At 39.3% G+C, this 24,025-nt stretch overlaps 2 protein-coding genes across 2 annotated transcripts in view; one reads left to right on the forward strand and one right to left on the reverse strand.

The window, feature by feature from the left end:
• The window catches only part of SPATA6L (spermatogenesis associated 6 like), an 84,252-nt gene extending 66,328 nt beyond the window's left edge, over window positions 1-17,924 (reverse strand). Inside the window, exons 1-3 of the mRNA XM_036739414.1 lie at window positions 17,886-17,924; window positions 10,546-10,683; window positions 5,494-5,542 (exon numbers count right to left, since the gene is read on the reverse strand). Coding sequence (XP_036595309.1) covers window positions 5,494-5,542; window positions 10,546-10,683; window positions 17,886-17,924 — 226 coding nt within the window. The remainder of the gene's footprint in view (window positions 1-5,493; window positions 5,543-10,545; window positions 10,684-17,885) is intronic.
• On the forward strand, window positions 13,094-16,592 carry PLPP6 (phospholipid phosphatase 6). Its single transcript, XM_036739415.1, has one exon. It carries the CDS (start codon window positions 13,138-13,140, stop codon window positions 14,032-14,034), a length of 897 nt encoding a protein of 298 aa, XP_036595310.1. The 5' UTR covers window positions 13,094-13,137; the 3' UTR covers window positions 14,035-16,592.
• Window positions 17,925-24,025: the final 6,101 nt, after the last annotated feature.

A 24,025-nucleotide genomic window follows, 5' to 3' on the forward strand; every position in this document is an offset into this window, starting at 1 on the left:
AAGACAGAGATATCTCACCCCACTGCTTGAAAACTCCTTTGCCTTTCGAGTTAACTGCAAACTTCTCAACCTGGTATTTAAGGCCCTTTTTTATTTTTATTACTTACAGGAGTTCATAGGATTTAGTTCCAGCACCTCATTTTACAAATGAGGAAATTGAGCCTCAAGAGAGGAAAAGTTAATCAATCTATCAAAAGTTCATAGATCCAGAGCTAGAAGGGACTTCAGTGGCCATCCAGTCTAACCCTCGTTTTACTGATAAGGAAACTGAGGTTCAGGGAATTAAGTGACTTGCTCAAGGTCACAGAGATAAGAAATAACTTATCCAAGGTCACAGACTTTATAAGGGACAGGGCCTATATTTAAAATTGTGGTTTAGTTTGTGTGGGGAAGTCCCCGTGTGGAAACATCCTCTACTGATGCTGGTAATCTTCTGTAACTTTTAGTTTTAGGGAATTGCCTGGGCTACTGAAAGTTTAAGTGACCTGACCAGGTCATATAGCCAGTATATGTCAGAAGCAGCCTTAAATCTGACAGATTCTCCTGACTTCCAGCCCTCTGTTACCTAGGTTGGCCTTGCATAGAGCAGATACTTAATGAATGTGTGTTGAACTGAATTTCTCTTAAAATTTTAATGCAAAACCTTTTTTCCCCATTGCCACAGGATGATTCTGGCTTTCTAAAAGTATTGCTATTTGTCTAAATACACAAACTAGATATAAAATTAGAATTGTATTTGCAGAAAGTGGGTTTTTGACAAAGACTATTAGAAAAGTACTTTTAAAAATGGACAGGATGAAGAGAAATTGTCCCATTATAAGCCAATAAAAGCATCTTATATAAGTGCATATTTTTAAATCATTTGATCATGTATTTAGAGCTAGGAGGGAATACAGAGATCATCTAAACTAGAGATTTTTAGATGCTTTTGTGTCCTGGACCCTTTTGACAGTCTAGTGAAACCCATGTACCCCTTCTCAGAATAAAGTTTGTAAATGTTATAGGATTACAAGGAAACCAACTACAATGAGATGCAGTTTTCAAAATATTTTTAAAAAGAAAGTTCGCAGACACCAGGTTAAGGGCCCACGGTTTAGTCCGACATTCTTGTTTTACAGATGAAGAAACTGACGCCCACAGAGGTTAAATAACTTGTCTAAGAGCTCAAAAGTAATTAGTAGTAGAGTCACGGTTCAACTCTGAAGCCAAGCTCTGGAGCTCTGGACTTTTTCTACCATACTACTCTCCTGTAGTAATGTTCTGCTATATTGACAAAAGATAAGGGAGATATTTGAGGGACAAGATTAAGCTACCTATCCTTCAAGGTTCAATTTAATACCACCTTTTCCATGAAGACCTCTCTCTATGCAATGGAAGTGATCTCTTCCTTATCAGAATGCAGTCCTTCCTGTCTAGATGCCCATTGGTACTTATCCCATTTGTAGCCACAAGACCTTGGTTTGAATCTAGGCCTTGTTCCTGATACTTGAACCAGTTGGCGGCCTTGGACAAGTTCTTCACTTCTCTGGACCTGTTTCTTTATATGTAAGATAATGGGATTGGAGGTGGCTAAGTGGCGCAGTGGACAGTGTTGGCCTTAGACTCAGGAGGATTTGAATTCAACTCTTGCCTCAGACACTTATTAGCTGTGTGACCCTGAGCAAGTCACTCAACCCCTCTGTGCCTCCATTTCTGCATCTGTAAGATGAAGATAATAATAGTACTTGCCTCACAGGGTTATTGTGAGGATCAAGTAAGATACCACATGTAAAGTGATAGCTAGTAGTAGTAGTAGTAGTAGTAGTAGTAGTAGTAGTAGTAGCAGCAGCAGCAGTATGAAGAATTCTTTATCTTTTTGTGTGTCATGGGCCCCTTTAGAAGTCCAGTGAAGGCTATGGATCCCTTTCTCAAAATAATTTAAAAAAACACATATGACCTACAGGAAACCATTTATATTAAAATGTAGGGGGTTTGGGGGGGGCAGGGCAATTGGGGTTAAGTGATTTGCCCAAGGTCACACAGCTAGTAAGTGTGTCAAGTGTCTGAGGCCGGATTTGAATTCAGGTCCTCCTGACTCCACAGCCAGTGCTCTACTCACTGCACCACTAGCTGCCCCCAAAATACAGGTTGGTTTTTTTTTAAAGTTCATGGAATCTAGGTTAAAAATCTCTGGTTCTCTAGGTGATCCCCAAGGTCTCTTCTACTGTAAATCCTATGAGCTTAAGAGCATAGCTCTTATCTCCCCTAACAAAATAGTGAACTCCTCAAGGGAAGATTCCTGTCTTCTCTTCTCTGTATCTTCCAGGGTACCTAGCCCAGAGCAAAGGAATCAACAAGTTTTTGTTGATTTGCCACCTAAATGGCTTTCAACAGATCCTTTGCTGACTGTACTTTTAAAGAAAGGGACTTGTCCAGCTCAAGCTGTTCATGTAACAAATAAGTACAGAATTAAGGTTCAGAATCCAGACAGCTCAGAATTTTAGCCCTACCTTTGCCATTAACTAGCTACATGACTTTTGGCAAGTCAACTAACATCCTAATTCAATTGAAAAAAGATTTATTAGATGACTATTTTGTGCAATGCATTTTTCAAGGCCTTAGGGATATACTGAAGAAGAAACAACTGGAACTATCCCTGTTCATCATCACCACCACCACCACCTCCTTTCGCTGCCTTCAAGAAGCTTACAATCTAAAAGGAGAAACATCAAATCTATAAAACTAAGTATGCCAGCTGATAGAATAAGGAAAAGCTTTATGGGGGAGGTGGCCTGAGGCATACCTTGAAAAATAAAAGATTACAACATCTAAGAGATGAGAAGGACCTAAGTTCCAGAAATGTGGGATAGTCTCTGAAAATGTATGGAGGCTTGATTATAGGTCCAGAGCTAGAAGGAATCTCATAGGCCATCTAGTCCAAACTATTTTACAAATGAAGAAACTGAGGCCCAGAATTTTTAAGTTGACTTGTCCAGGGTCACACAGGTAATAAGTAGCAGAGCTAGAATTCAATCAGATCCAGTGACTCCAAGTTCAGCTCTCCAAACTTAGTATGCCATGCTGATTCCCTGGGAGAGGACAGCATAAGGTCAAGGAATAAATAGTCACCTAATTTAAGTGGAACTTAGAATATACAAAGAGAAGTGGTACAAAATAAAACTGGTATGGTAGGTTGGAGGAGGTAGGCTGCAGGTAGGCTTCCTCAACTTCAAAATGAGGGAATTGGGTTGTTGTGGTGGTGGTGATTTGTCCTTCATTTTTGAAGAGGACCAATGACATCACAGGATGATGTCTTGATGGGTGCATGAACTGGATTTAAGTGAGGCAGAGTTCCACAAAGTCGTCAGCCTCACTCTTCCTTCCAGAGTCATCAAAGTCCAGTAGCAAGACAAAAATCAAGATGACTGCTGACGGCCCAGGATGCAGTGGATGACCTTGGCATCTTCAATGTCTGACCAAGCTCTAAGTGCCCCACCACACCTGCTTCAGTCACCTTCATGGCCATTGGAACAAATTGTTCTCTTCCACCCATTCCGCCAGAGGAAGTTCACATGCTTAGGGGAGACATCCCCCTAACTCATCAACTGGCTTGAGGCCTGTCTGTTAATCCTCAACCTGAATTGGCCCATCTGCTGAGACAGTTTTACTGGGGTATAACTGCTGCACATGCTACAGGTTCTTGGAGCCACAGGTGAGAGTTGGGTGAATTAGGTGGACACCAAAGGTAGATGAACAGCCCTGAAAAAGGCTTGGCAAGCCCTCCCACCAGAGGTGCTAGTCCTCCTTGAACACCTATACATCCTGGGAGTTGGGTAAAGAGATCTTTAAAAACTTTTCCAACCCTGAACATCCTATAGGGTCCCCATTACTGGAGGTCTTCATGCGTAGCTGAATAAAAACCTGTCAGGTGCATAATAAGGCATGAATTGGACTAGGCGGCCTTTAAGATCCCTTCTAACTCTCAGGTTTTATGATTCTAAAATTCCTAAGTGTGCTGGGGTCATTTGGTCTCTTTAATTCAACTCAACAAAAAATTATCAAGCACTTACTGAATTGTCTTTGACCTTATACTTCAGAACTGGGCCCAACATAAATCCAGGCAGAATCTAAGTTCCATATGTCTGATCAGCCTCTCTTTCTTTTGGGAAATGGAGGAAGGAGGAAGAACTCCATTACAGTACTGACAATTTTTCCCAATCCTCCTTAACTACTGCTTCCAGGAACCAACTTAATCTCCTTCTTTCTCACCTTAATTCAGAGAGGCTCCAGAGCCATGGCTTTTGGTGGCCTGACTTTGTGGATAAGGGAAGACAATAATATTTTCAAAAACATACAGTCTATTTTTTTCAAAACACATTGTTGAAAAAGACTTAATGAATTCTTGTCCCAAGTTTAAAGACTTCCAGAAAGCCACAAAAGAGGACAATAATTAATTGGGGGAAGGGGAGGGGACTGAGGCAGAGTAGACACTTGATTTTTAGGCAATGTTTAAAAGACAAACTCGATACATTAACATTGGCCCATTATTTCCAGTTGTCTTTACAATATCTATCAGAATCAGCCCTTATTTTTCAGTCCCACATTTCCCTCCAGTCAAATGCAACTTTTTTCACAGTAGATCTTATCTTGGCTAAGCCCTAGGAATGGTTTCCGAGCCATCAGGAAATTCATATGAAACTTCTAACCGGGAAAGAGTTTGCCTCAGAATTAGTCTCCTTGCTCTTACTGTTCTTTGCTTGTCATCTGGATTCCGGTACTATTACTTGGACTATGTATCTGGGCATCTGAACATGATTTGCCTTCTCCTCTGACTTTTCTGGATTTTCTGATTCTTGCTTGCCTGCCTGATTGGCTGGCCTTTGGTGTAAAGTCTTGCCTTACCCTTCATCACCTGAACTTGTTTCCTAACTTCTTCCGTGGTTCCATTCTATAGCTTCTTTCTAACCTATATCATCTGTATATGCCCCTCCTCCATACTTCTCATCTGACTCTGGACCCCCAACTCCATCTCACTCACAAATTTCTCAGTATTTCCAAGGGCCTACACTATTCCCATACCTACTCTTTTACCTTGCTTCTTTCCTGCCTGGTTTTAGCCTTCCTTGTCCTGTTTCCCACCCTATGTCTATATTCTCCTGCCACCTTCTGTCCTAAAGCAGAAAACATCTATTAAATGGGTCACCTGCAAATTCCAGATTGCATCCCTAGATAGAGGAGGAAAGGGACCAATTAGTAACTCTGCCTCCAAAAAATTAAGGCAAAAATAGCCTAAGAATGTGATGGAGAATCTTCTCATTCCAGTGAATTAATATTTCCTCTTTTACAAAGAGTTCTGTAAAAGAAACCCAAAAATGAGAGCCAGATTTTATACCCACAGCTTTGAATAGAAATATAAGATAAAGCTCCTTTTAGACAGTAGTTATTCATACATTAGAAAAACTTCACATTCATAAATTTACACACACTTTCTTGATAATTTTTAATAGTACGTACTTTCTAGAAGCTCCGCTACAGCAGCTGGATCGAGTGCATTTAAAAATATCTACAGAGAAAAACAGAACGTGTTCATGGTCAAGTACTCATAGAAATTAGATTGCAATCTTCCAAATAAGTAAAATCTGTATTAGAGAACTATAGATCTTATTATTCAAAAAGCAATAATAGACCACTGTGAGTACAGCTAGGTTTTGAAGTTGTGTCTACTTTTGAAATCTTCACTTTATTATAGGGATCATTGCGTTGGTTCCAGTCAAGAAAGCCTGAACTAGATAATTGAGTCTAACATACACTTTTAAAAATTCAACTTGGTCTAATCTTACTTTTTAAGGGACAAAACTATCCAGCTCAGGACCAGATACAAAAATATAGTTGCATCCAATCAACAGCCTCATTAGAGTATCTAAAAAAGTGTTCTGCTTACAGTAGGTATTCGATAAATAGTATTGATTCCTCTGATTGTTTTTTTCCATGCAACTCAGTAAGCTTAAAAACAAAGGAAAAGGCTTTTTTTAAAAGTCTTACCTATGTCCATTACTAGTAACCCTACAGCCAGAAAATCAGGTTAGCAATGATAATAACAAAAACTGCTGACATTTAAAGTTCACAAAGCACTATGTAGATATTATTTCATTTGATTATCACAGTAACCCTCTTAAGTTGTTCCCATATAGTACAATGTCTACCTCCAGGGGAAAAAAATTTACATTTGTGCTATGAAGCATTTGGAAACTTATTTAAGAATAATCTGAATACATCGCCCAATTTACCCAATGGGAAGGTTTTGGTGTTTGGCTGGTATATATCTAATCCTTTAACTTTATCATCTATTTAAGAAAGAGAATCTAGTCAAATAATGTTATTTAATGCTACCATTGTGACGTTGCTATAAGTGCAGAGTGAGGTATAGACTAAAGTAATAACTAATTATTCAAAACCCCAAATTCACCTCTGTCTTAGTGATGTGAATAGTTTAAGAAAATGTGGGTGATGGATTTCTTAATCTGTATAGTCTGGGAAATTGCATTCTGTGTCTTTGCAAATATATATACAGCCCAAATGTTATATACGAATGTTCGCAAGATCATTTTATTATCATGTCTCGCCAAACACAGAGGTTCACCTCCGCATAAAGTAGAAAACATGAAGAATTTTTTATAAAAGATCCAAAGGTACAGAAGAGTTCCTTCTGTCTTATTTAGAAAAAAATTGAGGAAAAACAATTTTATGAGACAGTTGATCAAAAAGACCTGAACTGTGAAAGGAAAACCAAATTGAAAGCCTTGAAAGAAAGCTGAGACACAACTGTCTCCTAAAATAGTCTTGTATTTCAAAGAGAACTTATTCAGAATTTTGAAAAAAAAATCATCACATTTTTTATTAAAATTTTAAAGGTATTTTTCATTCATTATACATTGAGTTCAACTGCTGACTATTCATGTCTTTAGAACTCTTATAAAAGGACTACAAAGTTTTCTGTTAAAAATATAAAATTGGTTTTGGGGGGGGAACCTTGAAAATAACTACATGCATATATCATCTACATTTCACACCTCCTAGTTGAATGATGTTTGAGAAAATTCCTTTTACTACTGGGCCAGCAATTACTATTATTTAACAAATGAATCCAAAACCAAGAATTTCAAAATCTGCTACTTGGCTTTGAGTACTATTATGCAACAAATTAATCCAAAACTGGGAAGAATTTCAAATCTGTTACCTGGAATTGAGGTGTGGTACTATGTACTCTGCTTAAATGAAAAATCATTACCCACTATGATCATCACAGCTTCAACTCTTCCCACCACTCCTTATTCTTTATTCGATTTAATCAGGTACATTTTGTTCTTTAAATCCATCTCTCAGAAGCTTGACAACACAAGTAACAGGATTAACATCCAAATAAACAGAAATAAATGTATCCAAGGGCCCAAGATAGCATCTTGTAAGCCTACTGTTAGCTGTTGTATAAGAGAATTTGTTTATTTTCACAATAAGGATTATTTTGCATAAGTGTGTTGAGAACAGATGAATTATTTAGTTATTATTTTCCCACTCAAATTAGATAAGTTCTTCCATCATACTTAGGAAAAACTTAACTTATTAAGTGGCAACTGAATATTCTAAAAGTATCTACCTACAGATCTACTTCAATGCCTTTATCTCAGAAAATTATTGGTATGAATATAGCTTATCACTAAATATTGGCTAAAACTCTTAAAATCTTTCAGAAATGTAAAAATGCTGACATATCCTGAAAAATAACAACAATTGTAGGTTACATTCAAATTTTACACAAGCCAGTTTTAGTGAGGGAAATTAACATGTAGAAAATACTAATATGGCATTTCACTCCCCATACCTTAACAAACAGGCCCAAATATAAACCAATTCAAAATAAGAAACATCATAACGGGTCAGAGCATCTACCTAGCATTCGATCTCTGATAATGCTACCAATGATAATTCTATATTTTGGAGAAAAGTCTGAAAGACTCAAAGATGTATCCTAAATGTTCCTGACTCTTCCTTTTAAAAATACATTAAGGAGTTTTTTCTTCTATTATAAACATAACTAATTTTTTAGCTTTTAGCTTAAAAACAAACACTGAAGCTATAGTCATAGAATCTCTGGGCTGAGATTCTTTTAGTCCAAGAATGTCATGAATACTTTTTGCAAGTGTCTACACATTTGTAGGGCCCTGGTCTAATCCTCTTTCAGAAATTGGAGTTTACTTCTGATTAATTATTTCAACATAAAAGCAATCATCTACCCAACAGAGAGAGGAAAATACATAGAAGCATATCTTTTGATTGTGGGGTAGGTAAACAAAAAAATTATTATGGGAAATAAGAATAATAACTAATATTTATATAGTGCTTAAAGTTTTATAAATTACTTTAAATACATTATTATTTTCTAAATCTCACAACAATTCTGCGTGATGTCTTTCCCATTTTGCAGATGAGGAAACTGAGGCTCTGAGAATAAAGTAACTTGCCCAAGGTCGCATGGCCAGTAAAAAGTAGAGACAGAACTTGAACCCTGTTCCCTGTTCTATCTCTCTCTCTCTCTCTCTCTCTCTCTCTCTCTCTCTCTCTCTCTCTCTCTCGTAAAGCAATCATTCTTTTTTAGGGGGCTAGGAGGTAATTGGGGTCAAGTGACTCACCCACGGTCACACAGTAAGTGTGTGAGACTGGATTTGAACTCAGGTCCTCTGACTCCAGGACCAGTGCTCTAACCACTGTGCCACCTAGCTGCCCCCCTTTTTTAATGTAATCATTCTTTTCCCCCCTCCAAATCCAGAGCTCAAACAGATGGAGAAAGAATGATCAAAATAAGAGATGGAATATAAACATATTAAAACCTACATACAAATAAGAAAAGAGACAGGAAACACGAAGCAACAAGAAGACTAAGAGGAATACAACGATCTTTAAAAATTTTTTAAAAGAAACAAAAGACAAAAAGCAATAAACAAAATGAAATATATACAAATACAGAGTCTAAGCCAAGGGAGAAAATTCAGCAGCCCACAAACCCAAGAGAATGGAGTTCGATCTAACAGAGAAGCCCCAGAATTCTGTCCCCACAGTAGGTCCTTGGTCATAGAGCTGCTTTGACAACGTATTAACTTGAACTTCAATACTTTCCAAAGACAGTTATAATTTCCAGTCCATTTAAATTTGATTTTCCTAACCGAGTCTATCATTCCCTACTGTGCTTGCACAAAAGAAATCCTTCACCTTGGGATTTTGAGTCTCACACAGACTACACTTGCATTGTTTCTGGCCATTTCTTCAATTTACCAAAGTCGCTGTGAAAATATCAAATATGATGGCCAGTTCTCCTGCAGAAAATCATATTTTTGCCTCACAGCAAAAAAGGCTTCATTGATTATCCCTTTCTGGGATATTTAAGTGGGTACCCATTTAAGAAGTATAGCTCCTTTCCCCCAAAAAAAGCATATTGTATGAAACAAAATTAAAGATTTTGCCAAAGCCACAGCGGAGTATATTTTCAAATCCATTAAAACTAATTGCAGAAGACTATGCATTCTTTTGCTATTGTACCAGAAGATTTATTCTGTGAAATAATGTTTCAATACCTCAGGGGTTGGTGATATCAGTATTCTTTCTATGGCAGTAGAGCACAACCTTTTAGCAACTACTATGGCCACAAAGCTATCACATGATGACCAGCTAACCTTTCAAGTGGAGCCTCTCTGGGCTGGTACAGGGGGAGGCCCAAAGTTTAAACTATTCAAACCAGAGCTTGCACTTAAGACTGGCATAGTCTTTGAGAATGAAGGGTCACCTCCACACCATGATGAACCACTGGAGTAGAACTTTATTAGTTTAAGGTCAGTCTGCCAACTGCTGTTAGAAATCAGTAGGTTATTAGTTGGAGTTCAGAAATATTTTACATAGAGGTTTAACATTGAAATAGAATCAGATTTACTTGCTTTAGTTTTACATAAATGAGAACCTGAATTCTCTAAATGAGAAATCCTGTCTTTCACAGTTCAGGCTCTCAATTTTCAGCAAGATGTTTGATAACTTACTTGTCGATATCCTTACCCCACCACCCTGTAAAAATTTTTCTAGGTTTAAAAAAGGTCATTTAAGGATAATTGCTTTTATAAATTCATTTAATTACTTGTAACACTTCAATGTGCATTCAGAAAAACAAAGCATGTTCTAGTCGGAAAATGTAATAGAAGTTCCAGAAACAGAAAATAGTAACTTGTGGCAATAACTGAATAAGATTACTTGAAATGCAAAACCAGCCCCTCTACCCCCACCCCCAACCATGTGATAGTAACTATTTTTAATTTTTTTTGTAATATTTTCCTCAATTATATGTTTAAAATATTTTAACATTTTTAAAAAGTTTTGAGTTCCAAATTCTATCCTTTCCTCCCCCCTCCCTGAAATGGTAAGCAAATCAATATAGGTTTTTCATGTACAATCAAAAGAATTAATTTATGTGAACTGTGACCCATTATAATATCTCAAAGAGATGCCAAGCTGAGAAAATAGTTTTACCTTGTCAAATCTCATAACCTCGTGAATCAGAAGGGGGAACAAAGCAGGAAAGCATTTTGTCTCCCTATATTGATCAAGGATGCAGACACTGAGTAAAAGTCCTTTCTTCTCTGGAAGAAACACACCTGGGCAGGTGATCTTAAAAGGAAAGAAAACAATCATAAAGACCAAAGAACCTCCTCTTTCTCTGCTAAGATTCATTTGCCAGAGAGACAATTCATTTTTCTTAATATCTTACTCAAAAAGATTCACTTGCCAGAGAGATAATTTGTTTTTCTTAATATCCTACTTACTTACTTAATATTTTACTATCAAATGGTCAAAGACTATAAATAGAAATTTTCCGCAAGAGGAAAACCAAATTGTTATAGCACTGAGAATTAGAAGGAACTTTAGAAATTATTTATCAGGTGAGGGGGTTGGTCTAGGGGGCTTCAGCTCTAAATCTATAATCTCATGGTCTAGCTTGACCCAGTCCTTTTACAGATGAAGAAACTGATGCTAAAATAAGGTAAAACTTTCTTAGTGCGCTAAGGTGAAAATATCATATCAAAGTAAGGATTCAAATCAAAATCTTTTGACTTCAAATTCAGTGATCTTCCCTCCATACCTGTTGACACATAAATATTCACTTGAAAAAGTTGTCAACTTCAATAATAGTCAACACATTCTATTCAACCAATATACTATCTATAAGGCTCAGTCCTGGGTGCTAGACAGAAATCAGAATAGTTCCTGCCCTCCAAAGGATATTAACTTTTTTGTATACTCAAAGAAATGCAAATAAAATCTCTATCAGATCCATTAAAATGGAAAAAAACAAAACTTAAAATGACAAAACATGGAAAATTGGAAATATACAATGCTGATGGAATTGCAAAATTTTTTTGGACAGAATCTATCAGCACAAGGAAAATATCATTTTTAAAAAAATTACCCTATGCTGGTTACTCAATAATCCCATTACTTAGAAATATATCCTGAGAAGATGTCAAAAAGGGAGAGGAGGAGGAAGGAGAAGAGTAATTAGTTTAAGGCCATCTATGGCAGCATTGTTTACTGGGGGGGGGGGGGGGGAGGGTAGAGTAAAAACCATATAAAACTCCAATAGTTGAGGAATGGCTCCCTAAATTATAATATAATGATGCTATGGTATACTATAATATGATTAAGATTGTTGAGTATGTAGAAAATAAAAATAGATAAAGACATATATAAGAATAATTCTAAGGAAAGAAAGTCTAACCAGAAGAACAGAGTACACATTAACAATGCCTATCATGTCAGGACCTATAATTTCATGGTAAAGGAAAATCCCCATGAAGGAACTTCCATCACCAAAAGCAGGTAGATCACCAACTGCTCTAACCTTGTATAGTTGTCTAGGACACTGACACAGTTTAAGTGACTTGCCCATCCATGCTCACACAGCCAGTTTGGCTCAGAAGTGAGACTTGAACACAAGTCATCACGCCTGACTATGATGGATTTGCCTCTCCACTAAAACTACAGAAAAGGAAAAAGAGAGACAAAAGTAATAAAAGATGAACAAATAAAAGGAAAGTTAAAGGGACACTCAAGGGAAGTAACTGATAAGTTGGTATAGGCATTTGGGGTTTTCTTAGAAAAGAAACTGCAATGGTTTGCCATTTCCCTTCTCGGGATCATTTTACAGATGAGGAAACTGAGGTAAACAGGGTTAAGTGACTTGCCCACGATCATAGAGTGTCTGGGGCCAGATTTGAATTCAAGAAGATGGGTCTTCTTGACTCCAGGTGGGGAATTCTATCCACAGTGCCACCTACCTGTCCTTATAAGTGTAAATACATATATTCAAATGTAAATAGTTGAATTCATTCTTTGTTTAACCAACTGTAGTCTTCCCAAGTACTGACTGCTATGAAAGAAGAAACAAGATATTAAAGAAGACGTTTGGATAGCTTTTCTATAATAATTACTTGCTTTTGTTGGTATTTAAACCTGGTGTGTGTGTGTGTGTGTGTGTGTGTGTGTGTGTGTGCGCGCGCGGGCGCGTGCAATATATACACACATATATACGTGTTCACACTTTTTTTTTTTCATAACTAGCCTATCTTCCTAACAGGGGCTGCTAGGTGGCGCAGTGAATAGAGAGCCGGGCATGAAGTCACCAAGACCGGAGTTCATATTCGTTCTCAGACCCTTACTAGATGTGTGACACTTACTAGATGTGTGACACTGGGCAGGGCACTTAATCCTGTTTGCCTCAGTTTCCTCATCCGTAAAAAGAGCTCGAGAAGGAAATAGCAAATCATGTGGTCTCTTTGCCAAGAGAACCCCGAATGGAACCACGAAGAGTTGGACACGACTGAAACGATTGCATTTCCCTAACTGCTCCCTCCCCTCCTCTCTGCCTCGGAGCATCTTCAGCTCCATCACCACCACTTCGGGCTCCTTCTGTCTCCTCGCTCGCTTCGCTCCGCCCCGCCCCGCCCCGCCCGCCCCACGGCTCCTCCTACGCGGAAACGGAAGAGATCTAAGGCTCCCGCACGCCGCCGCCCCCGCGTCACTGTCAGGGGTCTGCCGCTGAGGTCGCAGACGCTGGCCGCAGACATGTCCAGCCCCCGGAGAAGCGTCGACAGCCGTCCAGCGGGCCCGGGGACGGGCGCGGGGGGCAGCTCCGGCAGCCCGGCTCACGGGAGCCACGGCGGCGGCAGCGGCAGCGGAGGCAGGTTCGAGTTCCAGTCCTTGCTGAGCAGCCGCAGTCCCGGCACCGAGCCGAGCGCGGCGCGGCTCCGGACCTCCGAGAGCCCGGTGCACCGCCGCGGCTCCTTCCCCTTGCCCCCGGCAGCCGCGTCGCAGCCGCCCCCGCCCCTTCTGCCCGAGGAGGACTGCATGAAGCTGAACCCTTCCTTCCTGGGCATTGCTCTCCGCTCCTTGTTGGCCATTGACTTGTGGATGTCCAAGAGGCTGGGCGTGTGCGCCGGGGAGAAGTCGTCCTGGGGCAGCGCCAGGCCCCTCATGAAGCTGCTGGAGATCTCGGGCCACGGCATCCTGTGGCTGGCCTGCACCGCGTACTGTCTGTACCAGAGTGACAGCTGGGCCGGCCGAGAGGTCCTAGTCAACCTGCTCTTCGCTCTGCTATTGGACTTGGTCTTGGTGGCGCTGCTCAAAGGGCTCGTTAGGCGGCGAAGACCCTCGCACAACCAAATGGACATGTTTTTCACGTTCTCGGTAGACAAGTATTCCTTCCCCTCTGGCCATGCCACTAGGGCCGCCCTGGTGTCTCGGTTCATCTTGCACCACCTGGTGTTGGCCATTCCGCTGAGGGTGTTGATAGTGCTGTGGGCCTTCATCTTGGGCCTGTCCAGGGTCATGCTGGGAAGGCACAATGTCACAGACGTAGCTTTTGGATTTTTCTTAGGTTACATACAGTACAGTATAGTGGACTATTTTTGGCTGTCTCCCTTCAATGTCCCTGCTGTTTTTGCTTTGTGGAGTCACCAGTAAATAATTTGACTGTATATGGGACCAGAAGATATGGAGGCTTCCAGAATAAAAAGGACCAAAGATACACCAGCACCCATCTTGCTTAGTTAGCTCTTGTAGACATTTTGGACTTCCTTTGGAATTTTGAGTCTAAATGAAAAGGTGTAATCCCTGCCATCTTGATAGTTGCTAGACTGAAGCATGTGCCAGCCATAAGGTGAACACAGCCATATTAGGTAAATAAAATATTTATATAGGGAGAAGTAGACATACATAGACCTTCATTAACAACTGTCAGCAAGCCAATAACAAAGCAACCAAACAGTTTCTCTTGCTGTTGAAGAATATTTTTTTTTGAAAGTTTATATCAGGTGGATAATACAATTCCACATATCACCACTACATGACACTTCTTTGTAAAAGGGAAAGGGGGGAAAAGAAGTGTTAACTAGAATCATATTTTACATTAACATACGTGAACAACTCAGTAGTTTGCTGTGTTGTCCCATAGATTTCAAACAATTTTAAAAATTTAAAACATAAATTCCACTACTTTTATCTCTGAAAGTCTGGTGCTACAGATGTGTAGATTTCTAATTTATTTACTTTTAAGAACCCACACATTTTTGTCGGGATTTTTTTTGGTAGATTGGGGGGAGGGCACATTTTGGTCTTTGTTAATACAGCAAATTGGGACACAGAGAAGAGATAAAGAACTATTTTTCCTCATCCCATTAAAAAAAAGATGAAAACTAATCTTTTCCATTCCTATCTAATACTACCTGTTACCATATGAAAGAGAACCCAATGGCTGAGAGAAACTCCAAAAATAGAATACATTAATACTTCAAGAACCTACTATTTCATCAGAATGAGTGCACCTTCCACCAATGCAGATTATAAGCCCTCCATGCCTTACTAGATGGTTTCATGACTTGTGGATGAAAAAAAAAAGATTCATCACCTGGTGGCAAGTCCATCTATGGTTATAAACTTCTCCAACTTAGCCAGAATGGTCCTTGGAACAGAGATATCACCAGGCCTGTATGGGAAGCCTTTCCAGCATGGTGGGATCTATCTTGCAGAGCTTGCATTTCTTTGACATAGTCTTCAAGAACTCAAAGCTCCATCCACACTATGGTGAGATGCCAAAAGACTTAAGTGGAGGAGCACACAGTATAAATAGAAAAGGAAAAGAAAAGGCTAAGAGGTATCAATTAGAAAAGTGTGGGAGTGGGGCTGTCTTTCAGTTAGTTCTACGGCAGTTTTGCTGGACATTCATGGTGACTTGAGTAGGTCAGATATCCTAAAACTGTGATAGAAGGCAGTAAAAATAAATCTCTTTCAAAAGAGTTCATTAAAAAGCCACTTGTTGGGAAAGATCAATTAGAAAGTTGCCTATGAGGAAACATTTTCTCTAGTAGAGGGAAACTGTGAGTTAGGCCATATATTATATGAACTACTCTGTTAAGAGATGTGCTTTGTTGCCCATCATTTCTACTCAGTAAAGGATAAACTACTGAAAAGTGGGGAATGGGAACAATCTTTTCAAATTGACGATGCAATTTTTCCCAAGTACAACAAAAAGGGCCTGTGTATTTTGTAATTTTTATGTTGTATTTGGGTGATGTTTTTTTCCTGTAATGATTTTGAGGGTGATGAAAATTAAAACAATCAGATTATCAAAACATCATCACTATGAGCTTGCTGTTGTACCATGCACGATATATAATTACTGAACTTCCTTCATGCTGACTTGTTTTCTTCAGAGAATTTCATCCAGTGTGCTTCCACAAATCATATTATCAAAGACAGCCTAATCCAAAATGCTTATCATTCCTCAACTAGGTTGGGGCGGCAGGGGAGTTGGGGAAAGGGGGGGAAGACTGGTTAAATTATTTAAATGGCGCTGTAGCCACAAAGAACCCTTAAGTTGGACAAGGAGTCAATCATTATAAAATTCAGTATAAGAATGTTATCAGCATTCATAAATACAAAAGACTGTGATTGACGGTACCCTTTTGCAGATGTATCATGTATCTGAAATCAGCTATGGCAAATATAGCTGATTCTAGCTGTGTAAAAGAGTAAAATTCTTAATGGTAGATGGCACTCAGAAATTGGAGCTACTCCTTGGGGAATGGAATCATTTTCATTTCACTTTAACCCAACACTGACTACTTCTCCATTTCCAGAAGTCAACACAGTGAACTGCCCTCAATCGGTGAAGTTCTAAATTATTTTGTTCCCTTTTACTTTTAAAGATTTCCTTTACAGCAATGTTGTGCCAGATGTTTAAAGTTGTGAGACTCCTATTCATAGCCCCCAAATTAACTCCTAGGGGCTTTTAAGATGGGAATTTTGTTGAATGTTTATACCACTGAGATTCACTTAATTAAGTGGCACCTAAGTTTACTGATTCTCAGACCACAGGCCTATTTTCTTCTTGATTGAGATTTGGTGGAGAACAATGCAAATGGAATAAGTAGTACTTTAGAATGGACCATAAATGTCTTTGTATTTTGTAAAAGAAGGAATTCAATTTCAGAATCACAATAAAATCCAACCAGTACTGTTAAACTTTGGTGCAATGTACTTCTAATTTAGTTGAGAGACTGATTTATCTTTTAGCTCCTTATAAAATGAATGTCTTCATTCTTTGATTATTCTGAGACCTCAGTTGATGCAGTGTGTGTATATGTATATGTGTGTATATTATATGTGTGTGTATATATGCATATATATGTGTGTGTGTGTGTGTGTGTGTGTGTGTGTATATATATATATATATATATATATATATATATATATACATTTTTTTTTCCCTCTGAACCTATAGGCTAACAGCAAACTGGGCCAGATCTCCTTCCTACCACTGCCTCTGACATGTAAAGAATGCTAGATCTGGAATCAAAGGACCTGGGTTCATATCCTGGCTCTTTCACATACTCCCTGAGTGACCTTTAACAAATCATTTAAGTTTTCTGTGAAGTGAGAGGGTTGGGGGAAATCTTTAAAGCCCCTTCAGACCCTACATCTATGAACCCTAGGCCCACAATCGCCAATTGTGCGGTGTGTGGCCAACCTCTATGGGGACTACATTTTCCAGTCCTGCATTCTTCTAAGTCTCTGCCCTTAGGGTTGACAATATTAGCTCAAAACTAGAATTCTTCATTGGCCTGCTACTAAAAGAGTGGACATGCCAGCTCTAAAAGTCGTTTAGCTCTAACATTCTGAGAATTTGAATCCAAAACTGGAGAGAGGAGTCAATGGGTGACCAGAAAGAAAAGCACAGCAACTCTGTTTGGAGCATCCAGTGCAAGGCCTTGTAAATACTTGTTGATTGATTTTCATGGACCAGAGCGAGCCAGAGCTGGCCCTAGAGGGAACTAGGTCAGAAGAAAATCAGCTGGTCTATACTGCAATGGCAATTTTTCACTTGGTGATTGTGCTAATTATACATGCTTTCTAGTGGTTATATTAGGACTAAAAGAATACAAACACTACCCAAACTGAGTCTAGGATTATTTCAAATGGACGAGCAGAAGGGGTGGGGAGGTGGGGGGCAGGCACAGAGGATGAAACAAGTGGTCCTTGAAGAATGGGACAGAGGAAGAGCAGGAGCCAAGCAGAAGGTAGGGTGCTAGAGAAGAGGGTGAAAAGGTTCCATTATCAATGAAGAACTAACTGTATGAGGAATAAGCTTGGAGAGAGGCATTTGTTAAGTCGTGAGAGAACTCTGGTGACGGTGAGGAATATGGCAGGAAGCTAAATGAAGATCAACTGGGGTTAAGAAGAGTGGGAGCAGAGAGTACGACATGAAATTAAGAGTTGTGAGCAAAATGGGACAAAGGTGAGTTGGTCTTCCTTACCGCTCGAATGTGCAGCTCCACTATCACTTCCAGGGGCATCTTTCCCAGCTGAGGAGGGAAGGGTTGGAAAGGGACCCTGCTGCGCTGGGCAGAGGAGCGGGGTTTCTTCCCCGGCCCTCCCGCCCCGACCCCTGTCCCGCGGTGAGAGCTGGAGCTTCTAATGCCGCTGTTTTCCCACAAGGGAAAAGCGACTCGTTGCCACGGAGACCGAAGCTTCCAAACTTCCACGGCTGGAATGCGGGAGGCCGGAGACGCCACGTGCGTGCGCATGCCCTTTGGCCTGCGCTACTCACGGAAAGAAGTGGTCTGGATTCGGTTCGGGTTCGGGTTCGAGTTCGAGTTCGGAGTACGTGCTCCTAGCTTGCATAGGGATGCTCGAGGCACGCTTAGAGCCCTGGGTTCCTCTCCCGCTGCTTTGTCTTTATGTTCCTTCTGTCCCACTTCTTCGCTATTGTCCTCTTTTCAGGACCTGTATGATGATCCTGGGTCTGATATAACGGAAGGGTGAGGATCACAGGATTTAGAGCGGAATAGAGTTTTGGAGGACATATAATGCGGTTTTATATAGGAAACGGAGGCCCAGGATAGGGAAGTGATCTGTTCAAACTGACACAGGTAGTAGTAGGGGTTAATAGTCGTACATGTAGTTCTAACAACTAACATTGTTTCTTTCTTTTTTAAGATTCACAATGCCCTGAGGTAGGCATCGCACTTTTTACCATCTCCACTTTATCGATATAAAATCTGAGACTCAGAGAAGTTAAATTCCTATAGTCTTAGAGCTAGTGTTAGAAGTAGTGTTCGCCTGAATTTCAGAGGACTGAGAGAGAGAGAGGTGGTGGACTACAGTTGTAGAATCAGGCAAACATTTGCAGACATGGCCAAGGTGCTGGTTGGTTTTGCTTAATTTATTTATTACCAGGAAGGGTTGGAGGCAGAGTCATTGGGAAGTGACAGAGCTGGGGGGGAAGCATCAATTAAAAAAAAACTTTAAAATGTTTATAACAGTTTTTTGTGGAAATGGAGGTGAAACCCATCATTTGGGGAATGGCTGAACAAGTGGTATATGAATATGCTGGAATACTATTGTGTGGTAAGAAATCATGAAGGAGATGGCTTCAGTATAACCTGGGAAGACCTTATGAACTGGCACAAAGTGAAGTGACTGTAATCAGAAAAATCGACACGATAACATCAATATTGTAAAGATAATCCACTTTGAAAGAACTAGTAACTCTAATCAGCATGACACCCACCACAGTCCCACCAAGGACTCATGATGAAACATAGAGAAATGATGGACTTAGAGTACAAACTGAATCAGAAGTTTTTTTCTCTTTACAAAAAAGTGTTTGGAACATACCTAATACAGAAATTTGTTTTGTATGACTACATATATTTGTTATAGGTTTTATTTTTCTTGCTTTCTCATTAGATGGGGGAGGAAGGAGAGAATTTGGAACTGAAGAAAAAAATAAAAAGTCTCTGCTTTAAAAAATAAAAAATTAATTTTAAAATCTTTTAAAAAGAAGGCTCAGATCATCATGATTCCAGGTCCTTTCTGTGCTCTGTCCACCCTGTCTGAGACCTTGATTGAAGCCTAGGTCTTCTGTGAATTCCTTAAGAGCAAGGACTGTTTTTTGTCTTTCTTTATTGCCCCAGACTTAACAAATGCTTGTTGACTTAACTGACTGGCTGCAAATCCAGTGTTCTTTTGCTGCTGTTCCAAGGGACCAAGAAAGATTGCTTATATGAATAATACAAATAATGCTGGGGTGATTTCAAAAGTAGTTAAGTATTAGGCATATAAGTTATATGCAAAAGCATTAAAAGTACTTCCTAATCTTTTTCTCCAAGGCACTTCAGGGAGAACTTGTTAGATTAGCTTTCACAGTTCAAAGCAAACAAAATTAGCTTGTAAGATTTCTCTTTATCTCACAGTAGTTAATATATTCTCCAGTGTCATGGTTACACTTTTAAAACAGGCAGTGCTGAGATTCCAGCCCTAAGAAGAATAAGCCAGGGACTAGTTTTTTAAAGGGTAGGTAAATAGCATTTTTCCACTCACTGCAGTTGATGAGTATAGTAAAAGAGAGCTGGGAAAGTCTGGCAGAACAGCAAGTAATAGCGCCTGGAAAGGGTCACAGACACCAAAATAAATCCCAAAATATTATGAGGATTTGGACTGGAAACATGAATAATCATAAATGCTGTTATTAATCATCCATTTGGAGGATCATTGGGAATGTGAGAAAGAACTTGGAACCGATGAAGTTTACAGAAAGAAAGGACATCGTAGATCATCTAACTCAGCCATTTCATTTTACAGAAAAGGAAACTGAGGCCTAAAAAAGGTAAAATGATTTAGTCATGGTCACCCCACTATCTACCAACAGAGCCAGAATTAGAAACCAGACCTCCTGACTCTCAGATCATTGCTCTTGACCCTACATAGCTATCTTCCTGATAGTGACTGTTTGCCAGATAACAGAGTAAGAGGAAGGGTCCCTAGATTCATGAAAGTGACATAGGGGTAGTTCCACAAAGGGAGAAGCAAATAGAAGTAAGATTAGTGAGGAGGATCTTCTGTCCCAAAGATGTCATAGTATTCTTTCCATCTGCTTATCTAGATCTTGTATTATAGATCTTAAGAAGGACAGCTATAGAATGAAACCCCCTACAGGGTGTCCCAGAAGTCTTAGTGCAGTTTTAAGCTAATAAAAGCTTAAAAAGAAACCTTCTACCAATATAGATCAGCTACTAAAAAGCTTAAAACTACACTGAGATCATTGGGATACCCTGTCTATTACTTGTTGAAAATGTAGGCTGCAGGCATTCATTAGCTCTGAAGGGCTCTAAGATTACTATTAACCAATGGTTAACAATGAGCACTGATTCTAAAGGTAGCACAAAACCTTTGCAAAACAGAGGAAATCCTATGTCCAGAGCAGGAGATGAAATACATGACTAACGTCTAAAGGGAGAGAGAGCTAGAAGTAGCTCAAAACAACTAAGACATTTTGGGCAAAAAAGAAGAGGCACAGATGCAGAATCTTGACTGCAGCACTGCTTACAATGCAGACATGATGAAATCTATAGCTGCACCAGGGCCTGTTTGGAGATAGGCCCTGCATACTGCAGAAGCCAATTCAGCCTTGGGAAAAGGCAACCCAGCATTCTCAAGCTAATTTCACAGGATTTGGAGAAGACAAATAGTTGAGGTTCTCCTATTAACCCAGATGATAGCCTATTAAAGAGCTTCCATGCCCTGACTTCTCAGCAGTCAGCAATGCAAACTAACTACAAAACCACTATGGTCATAACGAAGTTTGGGGATGATGGTACAATCCAGTTCAGCTGTATATGGCAACTTCATATACGTTATCTCATTTGATCCTTATACCACCCCTTTGAGACAGATGGTGTTATTATCATAACCATTTAACAGTTGAGAAAACAGGGCCCAAGTGACTTGCCCAGGATTACACCAGTAAGTGTCTGAGGTAGGATTTGCTACAAGTACAGTTCCCTATCCATTATAATATGGGAGAAAAGTAGTGTTGGAGAGTGGTAAAGGGCTGGACTTGGAGACAAGAAGATTCAAATTTTACCTCAGACACTTAACTAGCTCTGTGACTCTGGACAAGTCACCAACCCTCCTGGGCCACAGTTGCTTTGTTTTATAGATATATATGTGTGTGTGTGTGCGTGTGTGTGTATGTACATATATATATATATGTGTGTATATATCTTTGCTTTTCAGTTTCTGTCAAGGCAACATAGTACCTTGGAAAGTCCATAGGACCTGAATTCAAATTCTGACTCAGTTACTACCTTTGTGACCTCCAACAAATCACTTAAGCTCTCTAGGCTTTATTTAATGAAGTAGCCTAGGGTAGTGGATGGAGAAAGAGAGCTAATCTTGGAATAAAGAAGATCTAGGCTCAAATCCTGCCTCTGACACATACTGGCTATTCCTAGGCATGTCTCACAAGGCAATTCTTTTAAGGCTATAATTCATAGAACCAGTTGTGATCTGGTAGAGGGTTTTTTTCATTGGGAATTCCATATATCAATGAAATCAAAGATCTGGACAAAGACAAACTACCAACATAAGAGGGTAGAGCCACTCTTCTTTCTGTTTAGTTTACAAAGCAGTCAAAGCACCATGGTAGCTGCCACCATCATGTGAATGAATGCAGAAGCAGCCCAAGTGTTTGGGTTCTTACCACCTCTGGGATGGCTTAACCCTCAATACTCTGTTCCTTTTGCAGCACTGAACAACCTCCCTCATTGTAGACAATAACAATAAACAATACATGTTTCCTGCTCTTTTATCCTGACTCTCCATCTAAAAAAGTAAGACTTACCTATGAATTTTAGTTTTAGGAAATTAATAAAAGAGTCAACTTTAAAAGAGGGAAATTTCTCAGACAGTTATTCAGTGAAGTGTGAAGACTATAGGGATAGGAACCAGACCTCTAATTTCATTAGGTTAGAGTACTCCCAGGTGAGGAAACACCTTCCACCAGTGCAGGTCTGTACCTTCTCTGCAAGTTATAGTCTCAGAAAGTCACTTAGAATATTGACAAATTAAGTGACTTGCCCATGGTCACACAGCCAGTATGTATTAAAAAGACAGGATTAAACCTTAGCCTTCATGGGAATCATCATTTTAAGTTATTATATAGCACCTTTCCCTGAAGAATTCATATAACTTTTTTCAAACAATATTAGAAGGAAATATAGAGATGAAAACAGAAACAACAACCACCAAAAAAGGAGAGATAAGTCAAATACAAAAAATAAACAAAGACAAATTCATCCCAGCTTCACTGTCAAATGTTTGGTGCTTTGGGTGTATGGAGTGTGTGTGTGTGTGTGTGTGTGTGTGTGTGCGCGCGCGCGCGCATGCATTTCCTAATATGGCTTTGTGGATAAAGAGTTGTATGATCCTGGTCAAATCATTTAACCTTTAGGGTTCTAGTTGCAGAAAAAGTAACAACCTGCATTGGTATAGGGAATTTCCTCATGTCAAGCTCCTATCTCCCTATCTTCTATCACCCTATCGGCTATGTCCTAATAAATTCATAAAAATATACTGGCTACCTCTAGCGAATACCAGTAATACTACATGAATTATGGGAAATAAAAAGACCCTCTGTGTTATTTTGTGGGCAATGTAAAGGATCCTCTCTTTTTCATTGTCATTTCCACTGGTTTCACTTCTCAGATCTTGGTTTCTATACTTATGTCTTGCCACTGGACTTCGAAGCCTCTGGAGGAGGGAATGAGGCTCATGATTTTTTTACAGCTGTGACTCACTTAAATCCAATTCACTCAAAAGTCAAGACATCCCTCTTGTGATGTCATTGGTCCTCCTCTAGAATGAAGGATGAACAACAATAACAACAATGATTTGCCTCTTTGCAATTTCTACCAGCAGTTATGTCTGGATTCCTGAAATTCTTGTTTAAGGGCTCATTTTTTTTCATTTCATTCCATTTTAATATGAATAATACTACATGATCTTGTCTCCAATATTCATTAGCATTAGCATAACTGGAACCTCCTCACTACTACCACCACCATTATTTCAGATAAGTTAATTCACTTTTGTGTGACTTGAATTGATTTTCTTTAGCTTAGTCCTTGATTCAAAGCTTCAATGGTAATTACAAAGTATGTCTAGTGTTCCTGAAATATTTTCCATGACAATTAATTGTAGCATCAAGAGAAAGAATGGAACAAAGCTGGACACTGAAGTTTAGCAAATGATTGAATATGTCAAAGAGCTCATTGGGTTGTGCCCAGTTGCTTTTCTCGATCTAACCTCAATGTATCTGTTTCCTCATCTGTAAATTAAATACTAGATTATACTAGATTATCTCCAAGGTCCCTGCCATATCTAAATCCTATGATTCCAGAAACCAGATTACATCAAAGTCTGTGTGAAACTCCTATGTTAAAATGGCTATGTAAAACCATATCCAAAATACATATACTTAGAGCAACCCAGTTTCTACCCATTGTGAAATAATAAATCTAAAAAGAGGATTCTTGGCAGATTCCCTAAATGTGAAAACTCCAAAGAAAAGCCTTGAATATGCAAAAGTAGTTACAGAATATCTGCTAAGCCC

This window comes from Trichosurus vulpecula, chromosome 9, assembly GCF_011100635.1.
Source record: "Trichosurus vulpecula isolate mTriVul1 chromosome 9, mTriVul1.pri, whole genome shotgun sequence".
NCBI lineage: Eukaryota > Metazoa > Chordata > Mammalia > Diprotodontia > Phalangeridae > Trichosurus > Trichosurus vulpecula.